The 22,335-nt window shown below is 44.8% G+C and overlaps 1 protein-coding gene across 1 annotated transcript in view; it reads right to left on the bottom strand.

Moving 5' to 3' along the window:
• LOC121688071 (lethal(3)malignant brain tumor-like protein 4) overlaps nt 1–22,335 on the bottom strand; it is an 87,057-nt gene that overhangs the window by 12,335 nt on the left and 52,387 nt on the right. The window contains exon 17 of the mRNA XM_042067404.1: nt 21,236–21,309. Within this exon, the coding sequence (XP_041923338.1) occupies nt 21,236–21,309 (74 nt within the window). The remainder of the gene's footprint in view (nt 1–21,235; nt 21,310–22,335) is intronic.

Raw genomic sequence — 22,335 nt, forward strand, 5'->3', positions numbered from 1 at the left:
CTGCCTTCTCTGTCCATCTCTCTCTCCCTTGCTCCTCTCCTTACTCTAACTACCTATTTATTTCCGAAGTAGCTCATTGTATGGGGCAAAAACAAAGTTTGAGGCCTTTTCCAAGATCATTAGTGTCAGTGCGTAAACACACACTACAGAGCAAACACACCACATCACCTGTCACCTGTTTGAGACACCAGGTTTGACGGGCTTGTTACACTTCACCCAGAGAACTTCCAAAGAAACACGGCACTAGACAAAGCCAACCTGCTCTCCCTCTGGCAGCTAGCACCAGTCAGAGGGACAGTCGGAGTGGATTTGTGCCATTCTTACAGCTGCCCATTTCACAGGGAGCCTTTCACAAGCTTTCTGCAGTTTTCTGGGTAACAACATCAGCAAACGTTCCTATGGGTGAAGACTCTTCTGGCCCAAACGGAACTTCTGGCAGACTTCCACAAGCAATTAATAACAACACAGTCCCTCTAGTCAGTGTTTCTACACCCAAAGTAAACTAGATGTACCGCAGAGCGGTACAAAATATGACCGCCGCCCAGTCCAGCACATGTTTTCCACAAAAATAAGTCACGCTGAAAGGCATATATGATTCTAACTGTCTCACTGAATTGCATTATGCACACTCAATTCTTGACTGGTATCTGCTAGACAACAAATACCAAAACATGATTAGTTCATAGATTTCACATGTAATATACATTTTATACAACCCCACCCCCATCTTGCCTGTTCATAATTCTGAGAAATTCTTGAATTGCGTGCATGTACATGTTTATGTTTATGTGTGGGTGGGTGTGTGTGCGTGTATGTGCATGTGCTTGTGCGGTTTGCCTGTTTATGTGCCTGTGTGTGTGCATGTGCATGCATGCGTAAATATGTCTACTGTGTGAGTATGTGTCATACGTAGATTACTGTGAATGTTTGTGTGTGCGTGTGTATCTTTTTTATGCACATGTGTGCATATGGAATGGGTTTACATGACCCCTGGAGGCAAACATATGCAAAAAATGGTCATCCTAGGCCCTACGGTTCTCAAGATATTCACAGAAAACTGTGTCTGCCCTACCCTCCTTTCGGGGGGTCCAGTCCAGCGGGGGGGGCTACAGATCAAAACGAAAAAGCAATGGTTCCATGCTATCCATGTGGGGTTACATGCCCACCAAGTTTCGTCTTTCAGTGTCCCGGGAATCCTACAGGCCAGTTGGGTGTATAGTAACATTACAACACCTCATTTTTACTTTTTTGTGTTTAACTAGGTGGCGCTATACATGAAATGAGTGGTTATGGAATGGGTTGACATGGCCCTTTAAAATCAACATACAAAAAAAAAAATGGTCCTCCTAAACCCTACGGTTCTCGAGATATTCACAGATCAAAACGAAAACAGGAGGTTCCATGCTATCCATGTGGGGTTACATGCCCACCAAGTTTCGTGTACCCCGGTCTTACAGTGTCCCGGGAATCCTTGACGGATATTTGGACATTCGAAAAAGAAGAAAAAAAAAAAAAAAATCTGACCTGCGCGGCGGTCATAATAACAAGTAAATCATGTTAGCTATTTAGTTCAGGCTATGTCTAGCCAGTATTATCTAGGGTTACTATTCAAAGAAAAGAACACACATCCTTCCGATGAAATATTCTACAGAAAAGTTGTTGTCAGAGGACTGAAAATTAGGTTGCATTTTTCATTTCTTTCCCATAGCCTATTCCAGAAAAGCACGAGTCAATGGCACCAGCAAATGTTGCGTGTGAAATACCACGAAACATTATGAGTTCAGGTGGCTGTTATGAATCACGGCTCGTTACATTCTCGCTTGTAGTGATAGAGACAAACTGATCAATCTGCCCACTTGTCTTCAGCCAAACGGAGCGAATGACAACATTAAGTGACAAATGACAACATGCAACTGCAGGCTGAGCGTTAGGCAACACAACATGGCAGAGGAAACAGGTGGCCCCGTATGACAGCATGGAGTCAAGCCATCGCTGGTGCAGTCAAACGACCAAAACGGCCAACAGCAGATGTTCAATAAGGGTGTGTGTGCGTGTGCGTGTGAGGGGGAGGATAAAACAATAAAAAGAGAAAGAGAGATACTATAGATCAGAAGAAAACACATAGAGGAGGAAACATGGAGTGACTAAGAGAAAAAAAAGAGAGACAGTGAGAGTGAGTAGCAAACTGAGACAGATAGACATGGAGGAGACAGACAGAGAGGATTACGGAGGGAGTGAGAGAGATAGAAAGAAAGAAAGAAAGAAAGAAAGAAAGAAAGAAAGAAAGAAAGAAGAGAAAGAAAGAGAAGAAAGGAAAGAAAGAAAGAAAGAAAGAGAGAGAGAGAGAGAGAGAGAGAGAGGAGAGAGAGAGAGAGAGAGAGAGGAGAGAGAGAGAGAGAGAGAATGAAAGAAAGAGAGGCTAAATGCTGTTCTCTTGTGTTGTGTCTCCCTGCTGGGGGCTGGCGGGGGGGCTGGCGGGGGGGCAGGCTCAGATATTGGCTGTGAGCAGAGCAGAATCTCAACCAGGCTGGAGTCTGGAGATGTGCCAACCCTCAGCCAGGACAGTGAGTGTGATTCACAGACACTTTTATCCAAAATTATAAAATATACTGTATATGCATATTGCATTTTTATAGTCTATATGAATGGAAATGTTTGTCTGTGTGTGTGTGTGTGTGTGTGTGTGTGTCTGTCTGTCTATGAGTACAAGTATGACCATGAGGGCAATAGTAGGATAGTAGTATTATAGGGGTTTGAAGTGTACGGGTTGGGGTGAAGCAGTGGTGTAAAGTGGTCGTGGTGTCTCTCCCAGAGAGACGGAAAGGGGGCTTAGTTATGACGAAACCCAGAGAGAAGGGAAGAGCCACACTCAAAACACCGACACACACACACACACACACACACACACACACACACACACGCTCTTGAGAGCACAGAGAGAGAAGTAGGCCACAAGTTCACATTCTCTCTCTCTTATTTCTGAAGAAAGAAAGACAGTGAAGTGCACACACAGAAAAAGAAGAGGAAAGAAGACAAAGAGAGAGAACTAAGGAAAGACGAGGGAGAAAAACAGAGTAAAGGCCTATTCACACCAAGAACGATAACGATAACTACAACTATAATGATAAAAGCGTTCACACTGAACAACGATAAACAAAGTCTCTCCTTGTGTTAATGAATATGACGGTTTAAAATTTGATGGGTTCTGACTATTAGCTTATCATTCTAAAAATTGCTCTGAAAGTGATCCCCAACGATATCGTTCTTCATGTCGTTATCGCTATTGTTTATGTGTGAACGTTGTCATTCATAATAACGAGAACGATATTTGTTTATAGTTATCGTTATCGTTTGTGGTGTGAATGGGCCTTAAGACAGCACAAAAATCAAACAAACACAAAGAGACCATTGCTCAGTAAAATACGCTCCAGAACATGTGGTGTGGCTGTAAGACACATGACAAAAGCGCCATCTCACCTATGGAAAGCCAGCTGGCCTCGTGTATAGTAGGAGTGCTTTGCAGTCTTTGTGACAAGACACACAGAGACAAAAGAAACCCTTTGAAACATTCAGGTACGCCCTGCAGGGTGGGATGTGAGTGTTTTTCTAAGAACACAACAACCAGTCACGAGGAAGGAATCCACCCTCTGCTCTTCGGCATTCTAGCTTCTGACTGACAAATAGAGCGTTTCTCACAACATCTACAACTTGCTCTCCTGCAGAAACGCATACTACAGGTGCCATGTCAAATACATATGCCAGGACTAAATCTCAGAAAATACAAGCAAGTGGAAAAAAATCCTTGATGTCACAATCATTTGAGGTTACTCTGTCTTGAATTTCCCCTTGAGGATCAATAAAGTATCTATCTATCTCTCTCTCTCTCTCTCTCTCTCTCTCTCTCTCCTCTCTCTCTCTCTCTCCTCTCTCTCTCTATCTATCTATCTATCTATCTATCTATCTATCTATCTATCTATCTATCTATCTATCTATCTATCTATCTATCTATCTATCTAGGTATGACAACACTGAATTCACACAAGCGATGTAGGCTATTCATTTAGCATTCATCATGCAAAACCACTCAGTTATATGATGACGAACACATACGTAAGCAGAGAAAATCAATACGGCTTGACCCCTGCCCATGGTTAATCTTGTATTAATCCTCCATTAAATTCTTGCCTTCAGCAGATTAGTTTTAATTAGTGATCTCCGATCCGATTCACTATAGCAATAACCCGGCCTGGTGCTGCAAACCCCAGCCTCAATTGGCCTTGTTGATTTTGTCACTGGCACTGTGCTGCTCTCTGCAATTAAGAGACATTTTCTGCAACGCTACTAAATGCAACAAACTTAATGGATCATTAAAATGAATGACTGCGATTAATAAGCCTGGAGTCGTGGCGCAGGTCATGTGCGGACAGCTAAGGTGGGGATGAGCGAATTCTCTCATGCCGTGAGCCATGGAAATAACTAGCGAGAAAGAAGACTGATAGGAGGGGGAAGAAAAACAGTGATAGACGTGGTGAGGGTGTGTGAGAGTAAATGAACGGGAGTGTGTGTATGTGAGGGCGTGCGGAAGACGAGAGGAAAAGGTACCCGAGGGCTCTCTGGCATTAAATGTGTGTGTGACTGTGTCATGTGTGTGTGTGTGTGTGTGTGTGAGAGAGAGGAGGAGTGAGAGAGTGAGCAGGAGAATGGGAGAGTGCAAGACAGAGAGCAGTCAAGGTAAAAGAAACAAAGACAGAGCACCATTAGACACAAAGGCAAGACACACACACATACACACACACACACACACACACACCGCACACACCACACAGAGAGTAGATTGCCGAGGTGTTGTTCACTCATCCAGCGGACTGTTGAAGCACGTTATCTGCAGTGACACGTCCGCATTACACTTCCATGAGAGACACGCAGTCTACTTCCAACTCCCCTCTACATCACCCAACCACTGACTGTTCTGTGCTGTTCTCCTCATACAAAAAAATAATCATGCAATAGATAGAAAAGCTGTGATAAAATACGAGTGATTTTAGGCCCCGTTTACACGAAGTGAAGACGCAGATATTTCCCTGCGGTTTGGCCTCTCATTTACACGAAAACCCCGTTTTTATCACAGAAAACGATTATTTCTAAAAACTCCAGCCAAAGTGGAGATTTATGATAACGCCGGTTATGTGTTGTCGTGTCAACTGGGAGAAACGGGGTTTTAGGTTCTCAAACGTCACATTACGCGCCAGAAAATGCTTAACGTCATGTGAGTGCCCTATGTTTACAGTTTGTTTGGCTACTGATTATGGATGCTATTAAGGTGGTAGGTACACATTTTTACGTTTGTGCAAACGCTTTAGGCCTGTTTGCATTGGCAAATATCATTCAAAAGAGAAATAGGAAGTGATTTGTTTCTGTTGTTGCTAATTTCGGGATTCTGATTGGCTAATGTGGGATTGAGCTTCTCCTTACACTGCCACCGACAGGTTTGGCATGCTCTTGACGGCATATATACACGGGGAAACTTCTCTGAAAACCGACAGGTGTGCATGATGTTATTTTTGAAAACGGAGAGGGTGAAATGTCCGTTTATGAAAATAGCCGGCCATGTATAAATGTAGCCTTAAATAACTTGAGCCTGATTTTTCATTTTTTAAACGGTGAAGTGACAAGTGAGTCCTTCTGTATTGTCTGTGAAGAAATGGAGTGTTTATTAGTATTCATTCTGAGCAAATGGTGACACGTCTGCATCGGAGTGTAGGTTCATGAATTTTAAACCATAAAGCTTCGGCTGACACGTCTGCCACGAGACACTTCAGTGTAGCAATACTACGTGACTCACATTATGCCAGCGGTGCGCTTACTGTCAACACACTTGCCACTTGAACCAACACATCAACTAGCTCTCTGCCACGGGAATAGCAGAAATCCACATCGGCTCAAAAGGTCCTCATTAAGAAGGCCAAGTGGCCGCATGTGCCTCGATATGAGGTCAGGTCACCCTGGACTCTATTCTCCACACTGTTTATTATTCCAGATTAATTAACAGGTGCCTAAACAGGCAGAGTGTCGGGCAGAAGCACATTCTTGCTCTCACTCTCCCTCTCTAGGGAAAAAGCCTAGAGTTAGCATAGCGGCCAGGGTCCGTGCGCCATTTTGGTGCTTTAGAGCAAAACCTCTCCCACAAGTGAGGGGATATGAACGGACACGGCTGAGCTGGACTGGAGGCCACCAAACGGACAGCAGGCGAGTGTGAAGGGAGCTCTGGAAGATGGCTGTCTGCACGCCACAGTGGCAGACACAAACAGGCACCGGGGGAGGCATGAGTCACATGCCAGTGTGTGCGCGTGTGTGTGATTCCATTTGTGGATGGCTCTGTATGTAAGTGCATATGTATATGTGGACAATACATGCATGTGTGAGTGTGTGTGTGTCTGTGTGTGTCTCTCTGTGTGTGTGTGTATGTGTGTTTAGGTGTTGTGCAGGGGTTGGTCTGCTCACAGCTGAGGGACATGTGACAATGGACCACAAATGACCACAACGCAACTGGACATCACAGCCATCAATGGCCCCTTTTGTACCCATGATTATTTTCAGGCAGATGAACAAATGCAATTACAGGGTATATATACACCAATGCATCACTGTGTGCCCTGGAAAAACTGCACCATCACCATGGCAACAGTCACAATGCATCACCTGGGTAAGTACAGGCAGGGGAGATGGGGGTGGTGATGATGTTGGGCAATTCCCCCCCCCCCTTTCGCTCTTTTTGGCACAGCACTTTTGTAGCCCAGAGGGCACATAGGTGGATTCTGCCACAGTTTGAGCTACCATTACTCTGACACAGGCTATGAGTCAATGTCTGAACAAGCTGGGGCTATTCAAGGTTAATCAATAAGAACGATCCATATCCCTCTGAAGAGCACAGTGCCTACAAAGGATGGGGAGAGGACAGATACCTACTCAGCCCTTGCAAATCACCTGAGCCTCTGCTTCAGAGACACTGGAATTACTTCGACATGCCAATCAAAGGTAACAAATGCAGGAGCACTGTGGACACACAAAAAATAGATCACTAATGCAAGACTGACCGTGAGCTTCACTTGGGCTTTCACACAACTCTGGCTAACCTCAAACAGAGGCGAACTGTTCCTGAACTTGAGTGCACACACTCGCACAGACACACACACACACGCACACGCACACAATGTAAACGCCAAACTGTGTGCGAAGGGTCTGTGCCAGCAGGTTTACTGGATGACTTCTGCCAGGGCTTCATTTGCAGTGAAAGGCACATCTAGGACTGGGAAATGAAAAATGATTTCTTACGCCCTATCTCTGTGATGAAACATTTCTCTCTCACTCTCGATCGCTCATCCCCTCATCTCTTCTCTTCCCCCCATCTCTCTCTGCTCAGCCCCTCCCTCCTTTCTTCCCTCCCTCGTCGCTTCTTCTTCTCTCTGCAGGCTTTCTTGACTGTGCTCTCGCCAGGTTCCCAGGGTGTGGAGCGCCAGAAAGAGAGAGAGAGAGAGAGAGAGAGAGAGAGAGAGAGAGAGAGAGAGAGAGAGAGAGAGAGATAGAGAGAGAGAGAGAGAGAGAAGCAGACCAGCAGTGTGGCCTTGAGCCAGCTTGCAATGCAGCGCAAAAGAATGGGCACATCTCCTGGCGCGCCGCGTTCCTCCATCCAGCACCACCCTCCGCTCTGCCAGGGGGCACCGCAGATAAAAAACCAGTACCAGACCCAACTCTTCCAGCTGAGCTCATGGCTTTCAAATGCGTGAAAAGCTTTTCATTTCCACCACCCAAACTGAACAATGTTGACAAGCCCATAACAGAAGAGAGAAAGAAAGTAAACAAGCAAGCAAGACGGTAAGAAAGAAAGACAAAAGAGACAGACATAAAAACCCAAAATGCCGTCCAAAAACGTGTCAAAAAACCCGGGTCCCGGGCAAAGCCAGCGTAAACTCTTGCCCTGACTGCGGCGTTGGCTAATGACCTGCAGCGGTGGGCGGACGCTGCTTTTCTGCCTGGCAGGAAACACACACCGGAGTTTTGTTGAGTCTTTAAATACCGCGTCTATTTGTGCGAGTGGCTGTGATGAATGACTAAATTGGAGTTAGAGAGTGCACATCTCCGTATTGATTTGGACTGCCGAGCGCTTGAGTATGTTTTGACAGGAGCATATCCTCATGTTGACCTTTAGAGACTTACATAAGCCATTTCTTACCATGACCATTCAGCCTCAATGTGCTTAATACACTACCGCACCGCTAGACACAGTGAGACATCCGCATCATGTCATTACTAATACAGGGTATAATAGATTCCAGAAAATATATAATCAATTCCAGATCATGAATGGCAGACTGCGACATGAAAGCAAAATACACAAAGGAAATAAACAATGAGAGAGAGAGAGAGAGAGAGAGAGAGAGAGAGAGAGAGAGAGAGAGAGAGAGAGAGAGAGAGAGAGAGGGAGAGAGACTTGAAGTTGCGTCAGGTATGCGAGTGGCTTGGGGGACTCATTATGAAAGCTCCAGAGAGGCATCATGGAGGGAGGTGCTTCTTCTTCTTCTTCCTCACCACACGAGGTAGGAGCAAGAGAGGGATGATGCACTGCAGAACACAATTCATTATTCAGCCTGACAAACACAAAGTGACTCTGAGAAAAGGCGAGTGACATGAAAAAAAAAGAAAAAAAAAGAAAGAAAGAAAAAAAAGAAAGAAAGAAAGAAAGGAAAAAAAAGAAAGAAAAAAAAAACCCCCAGAAAAAAGGGAGATTATTTAGACAGATGGGAGTATTACCACATTCAAACCACAAATGACTGTAGACTCAGTACACTCCATGTATTCTTTCATCTTTCAAAACACATCCCAATAGGTGTCACTGTGCTTATGACACCTAATGAATAAACTAACAGGGAACTTGAAGCATTTAGAACAAATCCATCTTTTACTCAAACCTTTCACTGAAACTACAGCGAAACTACATTCTCAAATCAAATCACCCTACAGTCAAGCGCTGTCGCAAGGACATTAAGGGATTTAATTCACTAACCAGCTAATGAAGTCATACAGTAGGTTTATCACAGCAGCTGCCTCTGACAGCATATGAGGGATTAAAGCCAATGTCCTTGTGTCATAAAATACAAAAGTACAAGGTGACAAACCCACCCCTAGTTTAATCTCAAAATTAGACGGAGTGAGGCAATTTTTGGCACTTCCTTGCGGTTAGGCCTACATTGTACACAATGATATCAACACATTGGCTTCCGGTGGCTCCATTACACATTCGCATTCAGATCTAATAGCTCGAAGTGGTATAAAATATAAAAATCAATTAAATTAAATGTCGAAATGAAAAAACTGCCTTGCTATAATACACATCTTTGACACAGTGAAGACAGTGAAGTCATAAAATAGAAGACACCATCACCAGTCAAAGAAGGCCGAACTGTATAGTTGAGATTGATGGGCTTGCTGACTAAGGAGCAGTCTGTCTACAAATCTAATCCATTCATGCATTAGGAAATTACATCCACTGATGACTTTATTTTCTGTTTTACTCTCATACTCTCACAGAGTTCACTTCAGGGCTCTGCTGCTAACAATATTTCAATAATATCAATAATGTACAGACATGGAGGAGCACTGGTACCGTGGCCTGGATTTGAATCCCGGACCCAGTGGGGCGGCTCTGTGTCCTTTTGAATAAAAGCATTTGCTAAATACAAGTCACTTTACTTTTGTATTGTTGTAAAGTAACTTTACTTTACTTTACTTTACTTTACTTTACTTTACAAGAATACCTTCACACACGCCAAGCCTATTGTGCAAGACAGTGAAGGAAATAGTTAACAGTACACCCTCTTTGCAGGTATGTGATGCATAAAAATGCAACACTCAAGACAAACCAATCTCTCCATAACAAAGTCATCCAGCAAACACTAGTCAACTTTGCATCAAATTCGCAACCTTAACTGTGAACACCTACTGTATGTCCATCTACTGGACACAAAACAGTCGTATCTGCGGAGTGAGGCTTGCTCACACTGCAGTAGTGCAGCTAAAAACATGTAAGAGAGTGAAGACAATAGGCAGGTCTCCGTCTACGGTAGCCTACATTTATTGTCATTTCACATTTCCTCAAACATGGTAGGGTGTGTGCCTGGAGCAGGACTTCACTGAGGAAAATTAGCCAAGCTAATTAGCCTGTAGCTAGCATTTAACTCCATTTCCCCACAGGGTCATTCCTGCTCTGTTCTAAAAGGCAGAGGCTATGAAAGAGAGAGCGAGAGAGAGAGGGAAAACACAACTCCACTTACATCAAGGTGGCTTTATCTCCAAGGTAAAGAGGACGAGACAGAGACAGAGAGAGAGAAAAACAGAGTCTGGGTTTTTGCTAAGTGCACCGCCATGGATTAGCATAATATATTCTTACGGCTTCAGAAAGGTAGAGGTTCTTTTTTCAACTACAGAGGCTTTGAATCAAAGGAGGTGGGCAGCAGACTGAGCCAATCTGCCTCCATCTTTTATCGCGCCAGCTCAACTGGGGCCGGAGAGGGAAAAAATGTCCTCCAAATCGGTCCAAAAACTATTTGGATGAGGTTGGATTCTCCAGTTGTGCAGAATGATATCTGGTGGATTTTCAGCCAATGAGAGATCCAACTCTTCAGAAGGATTGCCAAAAAGTACACAGCTGTTCAGACTAAGCTTATGTCTTTATCAATATCACTAGAGGATTTAACTCTATAATGTACTGAGGAGACAGCAAAAATATTCAACTTTATCAGCATCTAAGATTCATGAGGCAGCTGTAGGCTATTAGAGGCAGAGAGAACCCCCCACCCCCCCCAACAACAACAAAAAACCAAAACATTTTGCACCAAAACACAGGCCCCAATTTGCCTGTACACAAGCAGGTCTTACCTCTAACAGACTCTAACATGCTCATCCACAACCATCTCCACCACCAAAAGAAACAAGCTTTGAACAGGGCACCCACAAACGTAATCATTTCCAACAAATATAATAAAAGTCACAGAAATCTGTACTTTTTAAACATAATGATCCCATAAACAGTTGAAGAAGGCAACAGTTATTACATAAGTGGGATAATTTAACAATATATGAATCATATTCATATATACTGTAAATTGCAAACATAAACATATATGTAAATTAATTACACATTATAAATAAATACATCAATCATATTATTACATTTATGTTTGTGGGTGTTACACAAAACCATTAGAAAAGAAAATAGTGCACCGTGAAATGGGAGTTAGATTTAAAACATTATTTCCCTCAGGGCAACAACAATAACAAAAGAATTACTGAGATTTGCTGCATCATTGGTTTGTCATGATTACCCAGGAAAAGCCCTGGAGTTCTGGAGAAGACCAAAAACTTTCCTGTTTGTTTCCCCTGTGCTCCAGGCTTAGTCTGGTAGTCCAGCTGTGAACTCGAGTCGAGCCAAAAATGATGCTCCATCACTGGTGCCTTGAAAGCTTATGACTGCCATCCGTCATGTTGAAGGGCCTTTCTACCTTGGACACCATGCTTCCTGGACCATCATTCTCTCGGGGATAGGCCGAAATGAAAGCATACTAATCTGATCTGCTTTCACAAAGAATGGTTTGGTTTCTTAGTAATAGAGCACATCTAGGTGGTGGCCTCTTGCTGCGGGCAGATAACATCTCTAAAGAAACGCATACCATTTTCTTTTTCATTACACAGACTGATGCGGTCATCAAAGTGATGATCTGAGCGGCTTCAAAATAGTGAAAGGGAAAGAGGGAGGGAGAGAGATAGAGAGAAAGGGAGAGAAAGAAAGGGAGAGGGAGAGGAAGAGAGAGAGAGGGAAAGGGAGAGAGGGAGTGAGAGGGAGAGAGAAAGGGAGAGGAAGAGAGAGAGAGGGAGTGAGAGGGAGAGAGAAAGCGAGAGAGGGAGAGGGAGAGGGAGAGGAAGAGAGAGAGAGGGAGAGAGAGAGAGGGAGTGAGAGGGAGAGAGAAAGCGAGAGAGGGAGAGTGAGAGGGAGTGAGAGAGGGAGAGAGAGAGTGAGAGAGAGGGAGGGGGAGCGTGCACATGCAAGAGTCTTTGACTTTTAAAAACTACTGTCAATACATCAAGTCATACATCAGTCAAGTCATACATCAAAGCGTTTCACATCAGTGATGTTTCCACAAGTTATAACCCGTTATATATTACACATCAAATACCCATCTCCCTTAACCATCACCAAAGCCCAAAGCTTTCTTAATACACCATACTCTTCAAAGGCAATGATACTGTCCATCAACTTGTAAAAGGCATGCCCAACAATAACACATGCTTTTACCAAACTTGGAAACTACCAACCACATCTAAACCCTCCATCTTTGACCAAAATAAGACTTCAAAACAGCTACCTTTGAAAGCTCTGCCAGGAAATGAGCCAGTGTAGTGCTTTCACAATGCAGAGGGTATGTGGCGATACAGACTTTATAATCCATCCTTGTAAACAACCCACCCATGAGAACAAACAACGGCCACTGACAGAAACCGAGACAGAGTCTGTGCAGAGTCACAATAAGGGCGTTCCTAAGGAACTCCCACATCCAACTCAGGCCTAGCCTCTACTGATTTACAGGCTAGCAGTGTGCCACCCTCCACGGTAGACCCCTGCATCTCTTAAGAGTGGTACTTTATTTAAAAAAAAAAAAAAAAAAAACCCTGCACATCTGTACATTGTCTCCTGAAAGATAATTTATCCATATGGAACCCCCGCATGCTTTAAGCTGAATACCAGCTGGGGGAAAGCGAGAGAGAGAGAGAGAGAGAGAGAGAGAGAGAGAGAGAGAGAGAGAATAAAATTATATTTACCATTAAGAAAGTCAAGGAAAAGCTGTGGCTCATTATAAGAACATAATTAAGAATATCAAAATGATTGTCTTGCTACAGTGTGGCGAGTAAAAAACAGACAAAGACAGACTGCGAGAGACTGAGATGGAGGGAGGAGGATAACTGCATTATGAGGAGCAAGCAAGATCTACTGCAGGGGTATGATGGATTAAGTGAAAAAAGAAAGCTCCATCATTTCTTTATATAGTGCCTGGGCTCTTACTGCAGTCTTGTAGCTGCCAACACCACACCGGCAGTTTGATGCATGGAAAAAGATAAATAGCTAATACACAGCAGATAGAAAGAAAGAGCAGGAGAGAGAGAAAGAAGTAAGGAAAGAAAGAAAGAAAGACAAAGACATTGAGAGAAAGAAAAAGAGTTAAGCAGGGAGAAACTGGGACAGGGAGAGCAATGTTATCAAGACAGCACAATTACATATTGAGCGATCCATAAAAAAAAATCAATGCAGATTTCAAAGTCGTTGAGTAAATCGTCTCGGATAGCCAATACAGTGAGGGCATTTCCAATGATTATAATTGTGATCACTGTGATGTCAAGCGCAAAACAAACTGTAGTTTGGTTAGCCAATCCCTCGGCTTCTCCATAATTCTCCGGGCATATGCTACGCCCAGTTTAATGGATCGTTATCTACAGTCCATTAAATTAGAATGGAAAGCGCAGCAACGATAAGATTAAACATCTGAAAGAAAAACACACGCACACAAACACACACACAGACAATTTAAGGCTGCCATTTTGACCAGGCATAAAGGCCTGTCTCCATTCGATAACATCACCACATTGTTCACCGAGTCAGTGCACATTAAACGGCAAGCGGCAGTTGGTGGCACGGGGCCGCACGACGCAGGGGGGCAAACTCCACGGGGGGTTTTTGCCCTAGTTATCATTTGGCCAGGCAAGCGTGCTCTCCTCAGCTGCTATGGCAACAGACAGATTATACACCCAAATAGTGCTTGCCACCGCCATGGAGAGGCCAAATGGTCATTACGATGGCACTGATTTTTAAGGGGCGATGTCCCTCACGGGTCTGTGGAGGCCAGTGTTGTCAGAGAAAGGACATGGGTGACCAGCACATATCTGAGCAGGACAGGGAGGTGAGGTCTGTGGTGACATAGGCGCATAGGAAGCAGAATTTCATTGTTTTTTTCCTGAATATCCCAGAATCCCAGACGGCGAGGACAAAAGGGCAGTGGTCATGTGACTGAGTGAGTGTTCTAAGGGCAGTGGTCATGTGACTGAGTGAGCGTTCTAAGGGCAGTGGTCATGTGACTGAGTGAGCGTTCTAAGGGCAGTGGGGCACTGAAGGAGATGGGGAGGCTTTATGAGTGTGTCTATGTCTGTGTGTATGTGTGTGTTAATGTGTCTGTGTGCGAGATGAGTATATGCAAATGTGCAAGTGCATGTATTTGTTATTGTATGAGTGGTATAAACGTGTTAAACATGCTGGTATAAACGCGCGCGCGTGTGTGTGTGTGTGTGTGTGTGTGTGTGTGTGTGTGTGTGTGTGTGTGTGTGTGTGTGTGTGTGTGTGTATTTGTGTGGCAGTGGAAGGGCCAACTGTCGTGTTTGAAAATGCCTGTGCCAGGGCATTTTCTCCAGCCACTGGCAGAGAGGAGCCATCTGTTTTCTAGTCTTTATGAAGAGCGAGAGACTGAGCTGATGATTCTGAAACAAACAGGGGAGGAACAAACACCACACACACAGGCACACACACACACACACACACACACACACACACACACACACACACACAGTAGAGAAAGAATACAACAGAGCAAGAGAGTGACAGTAATGGTAAGGGTGGGCAAGAGAGACAAAGCAAATATATAAGCAGACAAACAAGAAGACAGTCTGCAGAGAGAGAGACAGACCGTGAAGAAAGAAATGGGCCCAAAAGCAGCAGGGCCAGAGGGGAGCAAGAGAGGAGTGTGTGAGAGTGTGAGAGTGTGAGAGTGTGAGAGTGTGAGTGTGTGAGAGTGTGAGTGTGTGAGTGTGTGAGAGTCAGGCGCGCGGGAACATATCTTTGACCCGGGGTGCTGAATAACAAAATAACGGATGTCCGACGATTTCTCCCCTAGCATGATATGATTCGAATTTAGACAGCTAAATACGCCATTTCAGTGCCGTGTATGAGTAGATCCTCTGGTAGACCTAAGAGCGAGAACAGCCACATTCCACTGCAACTATGCGCAGCACTTGCCACTCCGACTCATCAATAAAAACTGCGCGCGCACACACCAGACCCATAGAAGCGCACTTGACTTTACATCATTAAACTATTTCCGTATATTGCTTTTCTGATTGTCAAAACCACACCAGAGATGTTTGGCTTGAAAATATAATTAGGCTGCAATGACCTACAATGGCAAACAATTTCTGAGTAGCCTAACTTATGGCGTCTCCACTCCACAGCAACAGTGTCCTAACCACCAATTACAGCGGTTTCTATCTGAGCGACTCCAATAGTGAAAGGATTTCAGTGTCATATTTCGGTGGCACTAGCTAAGCTGTCGTGGAACTCGAGATGACATGTCTACTGATAGGCAACAGGTCTCACCAACACGAAATTCGTGGATTTGGGCTAGATCAGCCACATTGCCTGACACTAACAGAAACTGAGCCGTACGTGAGGTCGTGGGCTTGCCAAAGACTAATTGCAAAAGATGCATCCTACCTCATCTGTTGTCGTTTGGTATTCGAAATTGGGTTTTTCACAATCCAACGATATATCCAAAGTGCGAACTAGTTGGTGATGGTAAATGCAAACTGGCAGTAGGCTATGCATGCTACACGGAGTTCTAACAGGTGCATGGCCTATAAGCAGGCAAGATATAACCCACGATCGCCATGGATTCGTTATCAATTCGTGTTTGTGGTAATAATGACAGCAACAATAAAAGCATCTTGATCTTCATCATTTTTGACAGATCAGCAGCCTCTGGATGGTCATATGCATAGTTAGCCTACCTTTAGTTTGCATTTACATTTTAAACACTGAATCTACTGTCTTTACTGCCGGAGAGAAAAAAATAGCTATATTCAAAGCTATCCATAACCTTTTTTGCTACTTGCCTATTTGACAACAAATATAATGACAAACTGCGAATTTGTAGGTCTATTGACAAAAAGCAAGGGGTGCTGCAGCACCCTCAGCACCCACCTTCCCGCGCCCTTGGTGAGAGTATGAGTGTGTGAGAGTGTGTGAGAGTGTGAGAGTGTGAGTGTGTGAGTGTGTGAGTGTGTGAAAGTGTGAGAGTGTGTGAGTGTGTGAGTGTGTGAGAGTGTGAGAGAGGGAAATGGAGGCAGCTATGAGGGGCGATGGAGAGGGCAGTGGCAGAGTAGGGGGGTCTGAAATGGTGAGCGCCAGAGAGGGAGAAAGAAACTGCTGTGTCATGCTGCTTTGTGTGTGTGTGTGGTGGACTGAATATGTGTGCTGAATGTGTGTGCTGAATGTGTGTGTGTGTGTGTGTGTGTGTGTGTGTGTGTGTGTGTGTGTGTGTGTGTGTGTGATAAGGAGGGAGACATTTCTGGACTGAGCAGAGGAAGCTATAATACCACCATGCTTACATTCTACAAAACTGCAGGACTTCAGCAGCAGCAGCAGCAGCAGCAGTAGAGCCTTCTGTCTAAATTGCTCTAACAACCCTAATAATATAATAAATCATAATCAACAGTAACATAATCAAGAGTGGACATTTTAATGATCAAGAGGAATTATCTGGAGTATCGGAAGTGTTCACAGGGTAACTGCAGCCAGGCCCAATAATGTTTTAGATTAGCAGAAATTACCATGCAGAATGATCAGAGTTAATTAGCTCACTTTATGTAATAATAAGTAAGACTGTGTAACATGATCAAAAACAACACACGGAAGTGTTAAAAATAATTCAGTGGTAGTCGTTGGTTGTATGAGGGGAAAAAACGGCACCTGTCAGCGGCAATTATCAATTGGATCAATAAAAAGACCAGATGCTGTGTCATTTGTCACTGTTTGGATAACCCCCAAGTAAATAAACCAATTAAGAAATACTACCCATCGAATATATTGGGCAACACTATCCACATTTACCACAAGACTGTCTCAAAATCCATCTCAAAATATAGAGTTGTGCTGCATTGCGAAACTTAACAGAAGGGTAGATTATGGGACTTAATCTGCTGTACAGTTGTACTCAGATGGCGATGTGAGTGGCTCACATGGGAAACACTACAAGTGGCAGCAGGTTGTAGCTCATTCATCCACCAAATGAGAGCGTTGGAGAAAGATGGAGAGAGATGACCGCATCACTGGCAGAGGAGAGCCCTTACCATCCCATCAGTAGACCCCTCACCCCCTTCCACTGGCCAACGTCAAGGTCAATCTATCCATCTGCCCACAGGGATGTCTGGCATGGCGATAGGCGATCTGTTCTAATCACATACGCGCACGTGTGCGCACACACACACACACACACACACACTCACACACACTCACACACACTAGTGTGTCTATCAGTCTCTCCTTCTATTTCTAACTCTTGTTCGCTCAGACACTCGCTCAATGTCATTTCTCGGTCTGCCATCCTCTGTACCTATCTGTGCATATATTCTGGTTGGTCTGTCTGTCTGTCTGTCCATCTCCCACTGGCTCCATCTCACGCTGCAGTCTTGTGTCTTATGCTCCACCAGTCTAGCCACTCCTCTCTCCCAGGTCTCAAGGCAAGCCGCTCTGCCCAAGTCTTCTGCACTACTTCAACACTCTCTGTCTAGCTTTGTCTGAATGAGCACTAGTCTGTCAGTGCCTGCCAGTCTGTCTGTCTGTCTGTGCCTGCTGGTATGGCCAGCTGTCTGCCTGTCTATCTGTCTGTCCCTGTCAGTATGTTCACATGTCTGTCTGTCTGTCTGCCTTTCTGTCTGTCTGTCTTTCTCTGTCTCCTTCCTGCTATGCTTAATTAGTACATCCCCATCTCTAGCTCTCCCCCTGTCTCTCTTCATCTCTCTTGCTTTTCTCTTTCTCTCTCCATCGTCCCAGTATTCCCAGTAATTTGCCATCTCTGCCTCTCTCTCTCTCTCTCTCTCTCTCCCAGCCCTTGACAAACACACAGGGGCGGCTGACTGCCAGCTCTCTGTGCCCCTGTGGCCAAGTTTACACCTGCCACTGCTGCCCACTTCTCATCCGTCAAACACTGAAGTGGGGGAGCCTTGAGGAGGGGGTGTGAATACGACTCTGTGTGTGTGTGTGTGTGTGTGTGTTTGTGTGTGTGTGTGTGTGTTTGTGTATGCGTGTGAATGTGTGCCCCACATATACTTTGTTTTCTGACAACACCTTTTAATTGGGAGCCCTCCGATGTCTCCCTAGTGCTTCAGTGGGCACCGTCTTCTGGAGCGTTGGCACAGACTGGCAGACGCAGTCTTTGAGAGGAAGAGAGCTGCGCAAATCCATCCGCCAACACAACTAGTCTGCCACTTCACACACACACAGACACACACACACAGACACACACACTACACCCATCTCCACTGATGGGGAGGATGAAGCTGGCAGTGAGGGCTAGAACTGTCTTTGTCCTCTATGACTATGAACTACACTCCCTGCCATAGTGCATTTCAGATTTTCAGATATTTTGGTTATATTTTAGACCTGGTCTTTGATCTATATCTTGTTTTGGTCTTAATTGTATCTTATCTTCTAATCATGACATGTCTCTATATGGCAATCATTCTTACATGGAAACTACTTTACAGTTGACTATGAAAAGATCTAGGCCTACAACCGAAAACCTTTTACAGGTTGATTCACTGTGTGTAGAGATCTTGGGCATCGCAGTGCATAACAGCCATACTAGACAGGCAAAGTTAGACTTTAAACGCTGGTAGCATCCCTGTCGCATGGGATGAATTTGGAGAACTTTAAAACACTAAAGAAGCAATTCACAGCAGAAGCAATTCACTGCCAGAGTCTGAGGGAAAAGTAAAGCTCCATGCAAACTGTGTGTGTGTGTATGTGTGTGTGTATGTGTGTGTGCGTGCGTGCGTGTGTGTGGCAAGGCACGCTGTGCGGTGCAGGGTGCTGGTAATGTGTTCTGTCGTCACATTCAGCCTTCTTTCACCTTCTCTTATCGTTCCCCGCGGCCTGTGTGCTGTGTGGTGTGTGTGTGCTGAGTGTGAGTGTGAGTGTGTGAGTGTGTGTGTGTGTGCTGAGAGTGTGTGAGTGTGTGAGTGTGTGTGTGCTGAGTGTGTGTGTGCTGAGTGTGTGTGTGCTGAGTGTGTGTGTGTGTGTGTGTGCTGAGTGTGTGTGTGTGGCTAAAATGAGTTTCCCTACTCTGGTGCAGTGCCGGTTAGAGTCCAAAAGGAGGCACGACAGGGGTTTCTTTCAGAATCAGCCAAAAGTGGCAGCACACACGTACGTACACACATACACACACACACTCTCTCTCTCTCTCACTCTCTCACACACACACACACAAAGAAACAAAAAGATGCTCAAATGGTCTTTATAAGAAAATGCTCATACAAGAACATACACAACACACTTAAACAAAACCTTTGGATTCTTATACACAGAGGATCAATATACATAAGCAGACATGTCTACACACACACACACAGGCACACACACACACACACACACACACACACACACCAATTCCATCCCTTTTTCTCTCACACAGACCATAATGAAATATTCAAAACAGGAGGATGGCTTTGGTCTCCATGGAAACAATGAGGAAATTAGCGCAATCAATGGGGCTGGCCGCATAAGCGGTGCATACCCACAGATATCATAGCAGCTGCCGTCAAAACACACGCCGCATTAAGACGGGGAGGTGACGGTCCAGCTGCTAGAGCTCTCAACGGCAACATCTTCTCATTAAAACGCCACCCTCACTTATCAAAAGCAATTATCAGCAACAGCACGCCGGAGATTCAGCGCCTCAGACAGGGTGGAAGGATATGCCAAAATACAGCTCACTTCCAGCAACATTACCTGCAGCCCTAAGAAGCTCTTATCTAGACCAGGTACTGTGTAGACTGCATTGCACTAATTCACAATGACCCCAACTCTGAATGCTTCCTTATAAAACACCATTAGTACTTATTTAGAGAAATAAAAACCTTGGAGTGCAAACACACTATTTCCTGATTAGAGTGCTCGCCATCTGGAAAGTTACTTCAGGGCTCAGTGGACACCAGAATATTCCCATGTCTTAATAACAGCGGCTGACCAAGACACATTTAGACACATTTCAACACACACACACAGAGTGTAACCCACACAGTAACACACATGTACAGAACAAGACCCACTAATAATCCACACAAACTCTCTCTCTCTCTCAAACACACACACACACCACCCCCTAAGGCCACCCCCTCTCCACAGCCCTAGTCCATTACGGCTGAGCGGTCTAATTACTCCTCAGATTTCCCCCCGGGCTCCTTGCACGCTTGCCCATTGAACACAAACAACAGCACTAACAACAGCCGGGCAGGAAGAGCAGGCTTCAGGAGGACACTGCTTAACAGCGCCACGGTCCAGAGAGAGGCCACTACTCCACGTCTGCAGGCTGCAGCACCTGATACAACAACATGGCCGACCATGGGAGGAAAGGGCTTATGTGTCCTGCTCTCTCACTTTGTATTTCAAAGACGCTTTGATCCACGAGTGACTCATTTTAATATTCATTTGTGCGCAAGACAAACGCTACCCACATCAATAAAATGAATAAACAAATTATTAAATTAATAAATAAATACACACATCAATAAATAAACAAATAATTCATTCTGAGGGCCTTTTTTCCTTTTGTGAGTTCCTAGAAAGTGTCATAACTTCCTGAAGAGGAATAAATCACTGGGTAGCAGGAGAGAGACTGCCTGCAGCGTGTGCCACAGTGAGCAGCGGTCAGAGAGGCCGGCGTTGGCGGACAGCAGTGGGAAACAGCCTGAGTGTTAGGAACTCTCTACTCTACTGATAACGCATTTTAGCAAACCCTTGAGGGTGTATGTAGGTGTAGGTGTGTGTGTGTGTGTGGGGGGGGGGGTGGGGGTTTGTCCAAAGCAGGTGATGATGAAAAATGTCCCTTTACCATTCCCTCTAATCTCAGGTGTTTCTTTTTCAAACTCTCTTCCAGCTCGCCTCCACACTTTGCCACTCGGGTGTGCTGTTTTCATAACTCCAATCTCAGGGATTTGATGTCGAATGGCAAACTTTTTTTCCATGCTTGCGTCAAGGGCAAGCTGTGGCAGCCCACACAACCAAACACAACACACACACACACACACACACACACACACAGACAGACTCTGGGGCCACAGTGGTGAGGCTGAGAGGAAGAGAGCTTACCTGTGATCATGCTGTTCAGCTCGACCTCCTCCTCCTCCTCCTTGATTCTCAGATATTTGGTGGACTGGGCAAGCCTGGGCAGGAGAGCACAAGACAACAGACAGCAGGCTGAGTGAGATGGACACATGGAGGGAGTGAGGGGGAGACACTGCGTTATCGTGCACAAATACAAAGCTGAACATCATTTTTTCCAGTTTTCCTTCTGTTTTTTCTTTCCCTCTCTCCTTTTCTTTTTCTTTTTTGCTGATGCTGTCAGAATGAGTGGGCATTTTTTATTTTTTGCATGACTGCGGCAAAGCATGGCAATGCACCAAGCTGTCTTACACGTGGTGAAGTGAGACAAATACTTTATAGCAGGACAGATACTGCACTGAGAGAAAGTTAACAATGATTACAACTGTGTGTGTGTGTGTGTGTGTGTGTGTGTGTGTTTGTGTACTCTCCTGACTGGCGCTCAACGCACATAGTGAGGGTGTATGTGTGTGTCTGTGTCTCCGTGTTTTCTGTCAAAGGCTCAGCCGTGCGTCACTCCCCATTGGCCCAGTGGCAGTTCGCTTGTGACAGATGTGACCCGATATGCGTGTCCACAACACTTGACGATCCCTGCACTGAAACATCAATCAACTCATCTATACAAAACCATGTCAGAGTGGGAGTGACTTCAACATTTACATGGCATACAAAATACATATCAAAGGATGCTGTTGAGCTTTTCCCGGTGTCAGTCCTTTAAATGTGTATACGTGGGAGTAACTTTGATGTCTACAGGGCATAGACACTGCATATCAAAACCCTCAGCCAACCATTTCCGATTTCTGCTCCCACTCATTATTAAAAGCAAAGCCAGAGTCACAGACATGTTTTTTTCTTCTGATGGCGAAAGTTGATTCAGATTGGAGCAGATTCAGAAGATAGTGCAGCTGTAATAAAAATAGACACGTCTGGGTTGTACAAGTCACAGACGCTGCAACAGGGGAATGTTTGTTCTTCCAAATGGACTTCAGTAATCGATAAAAGGATTCACTATACTGGTCTGAGCAGCACAACTGAAACCTTTTTTCTGGGGTTTGTGGCTTCTGAGACTGTTTCTGACCACATTT

The sequence above is a fragment of the Alosa sapidissima genome, chromosome 17 (genome assembly GCF_018492685.1).
Source record: "Alosa sapidissima isolate fAloSap1 chromosome 17, fAloSap1.pri, whole genome shotgun sequence".
In the NCBI taxonomy this organism is placed as follows: domain Eukaryota; kingdom Metazoa; phylum Chordata; class Actinopteri; order Clupeiformes; family Clupeidae; genus Alosa; species Alosa sapidissima.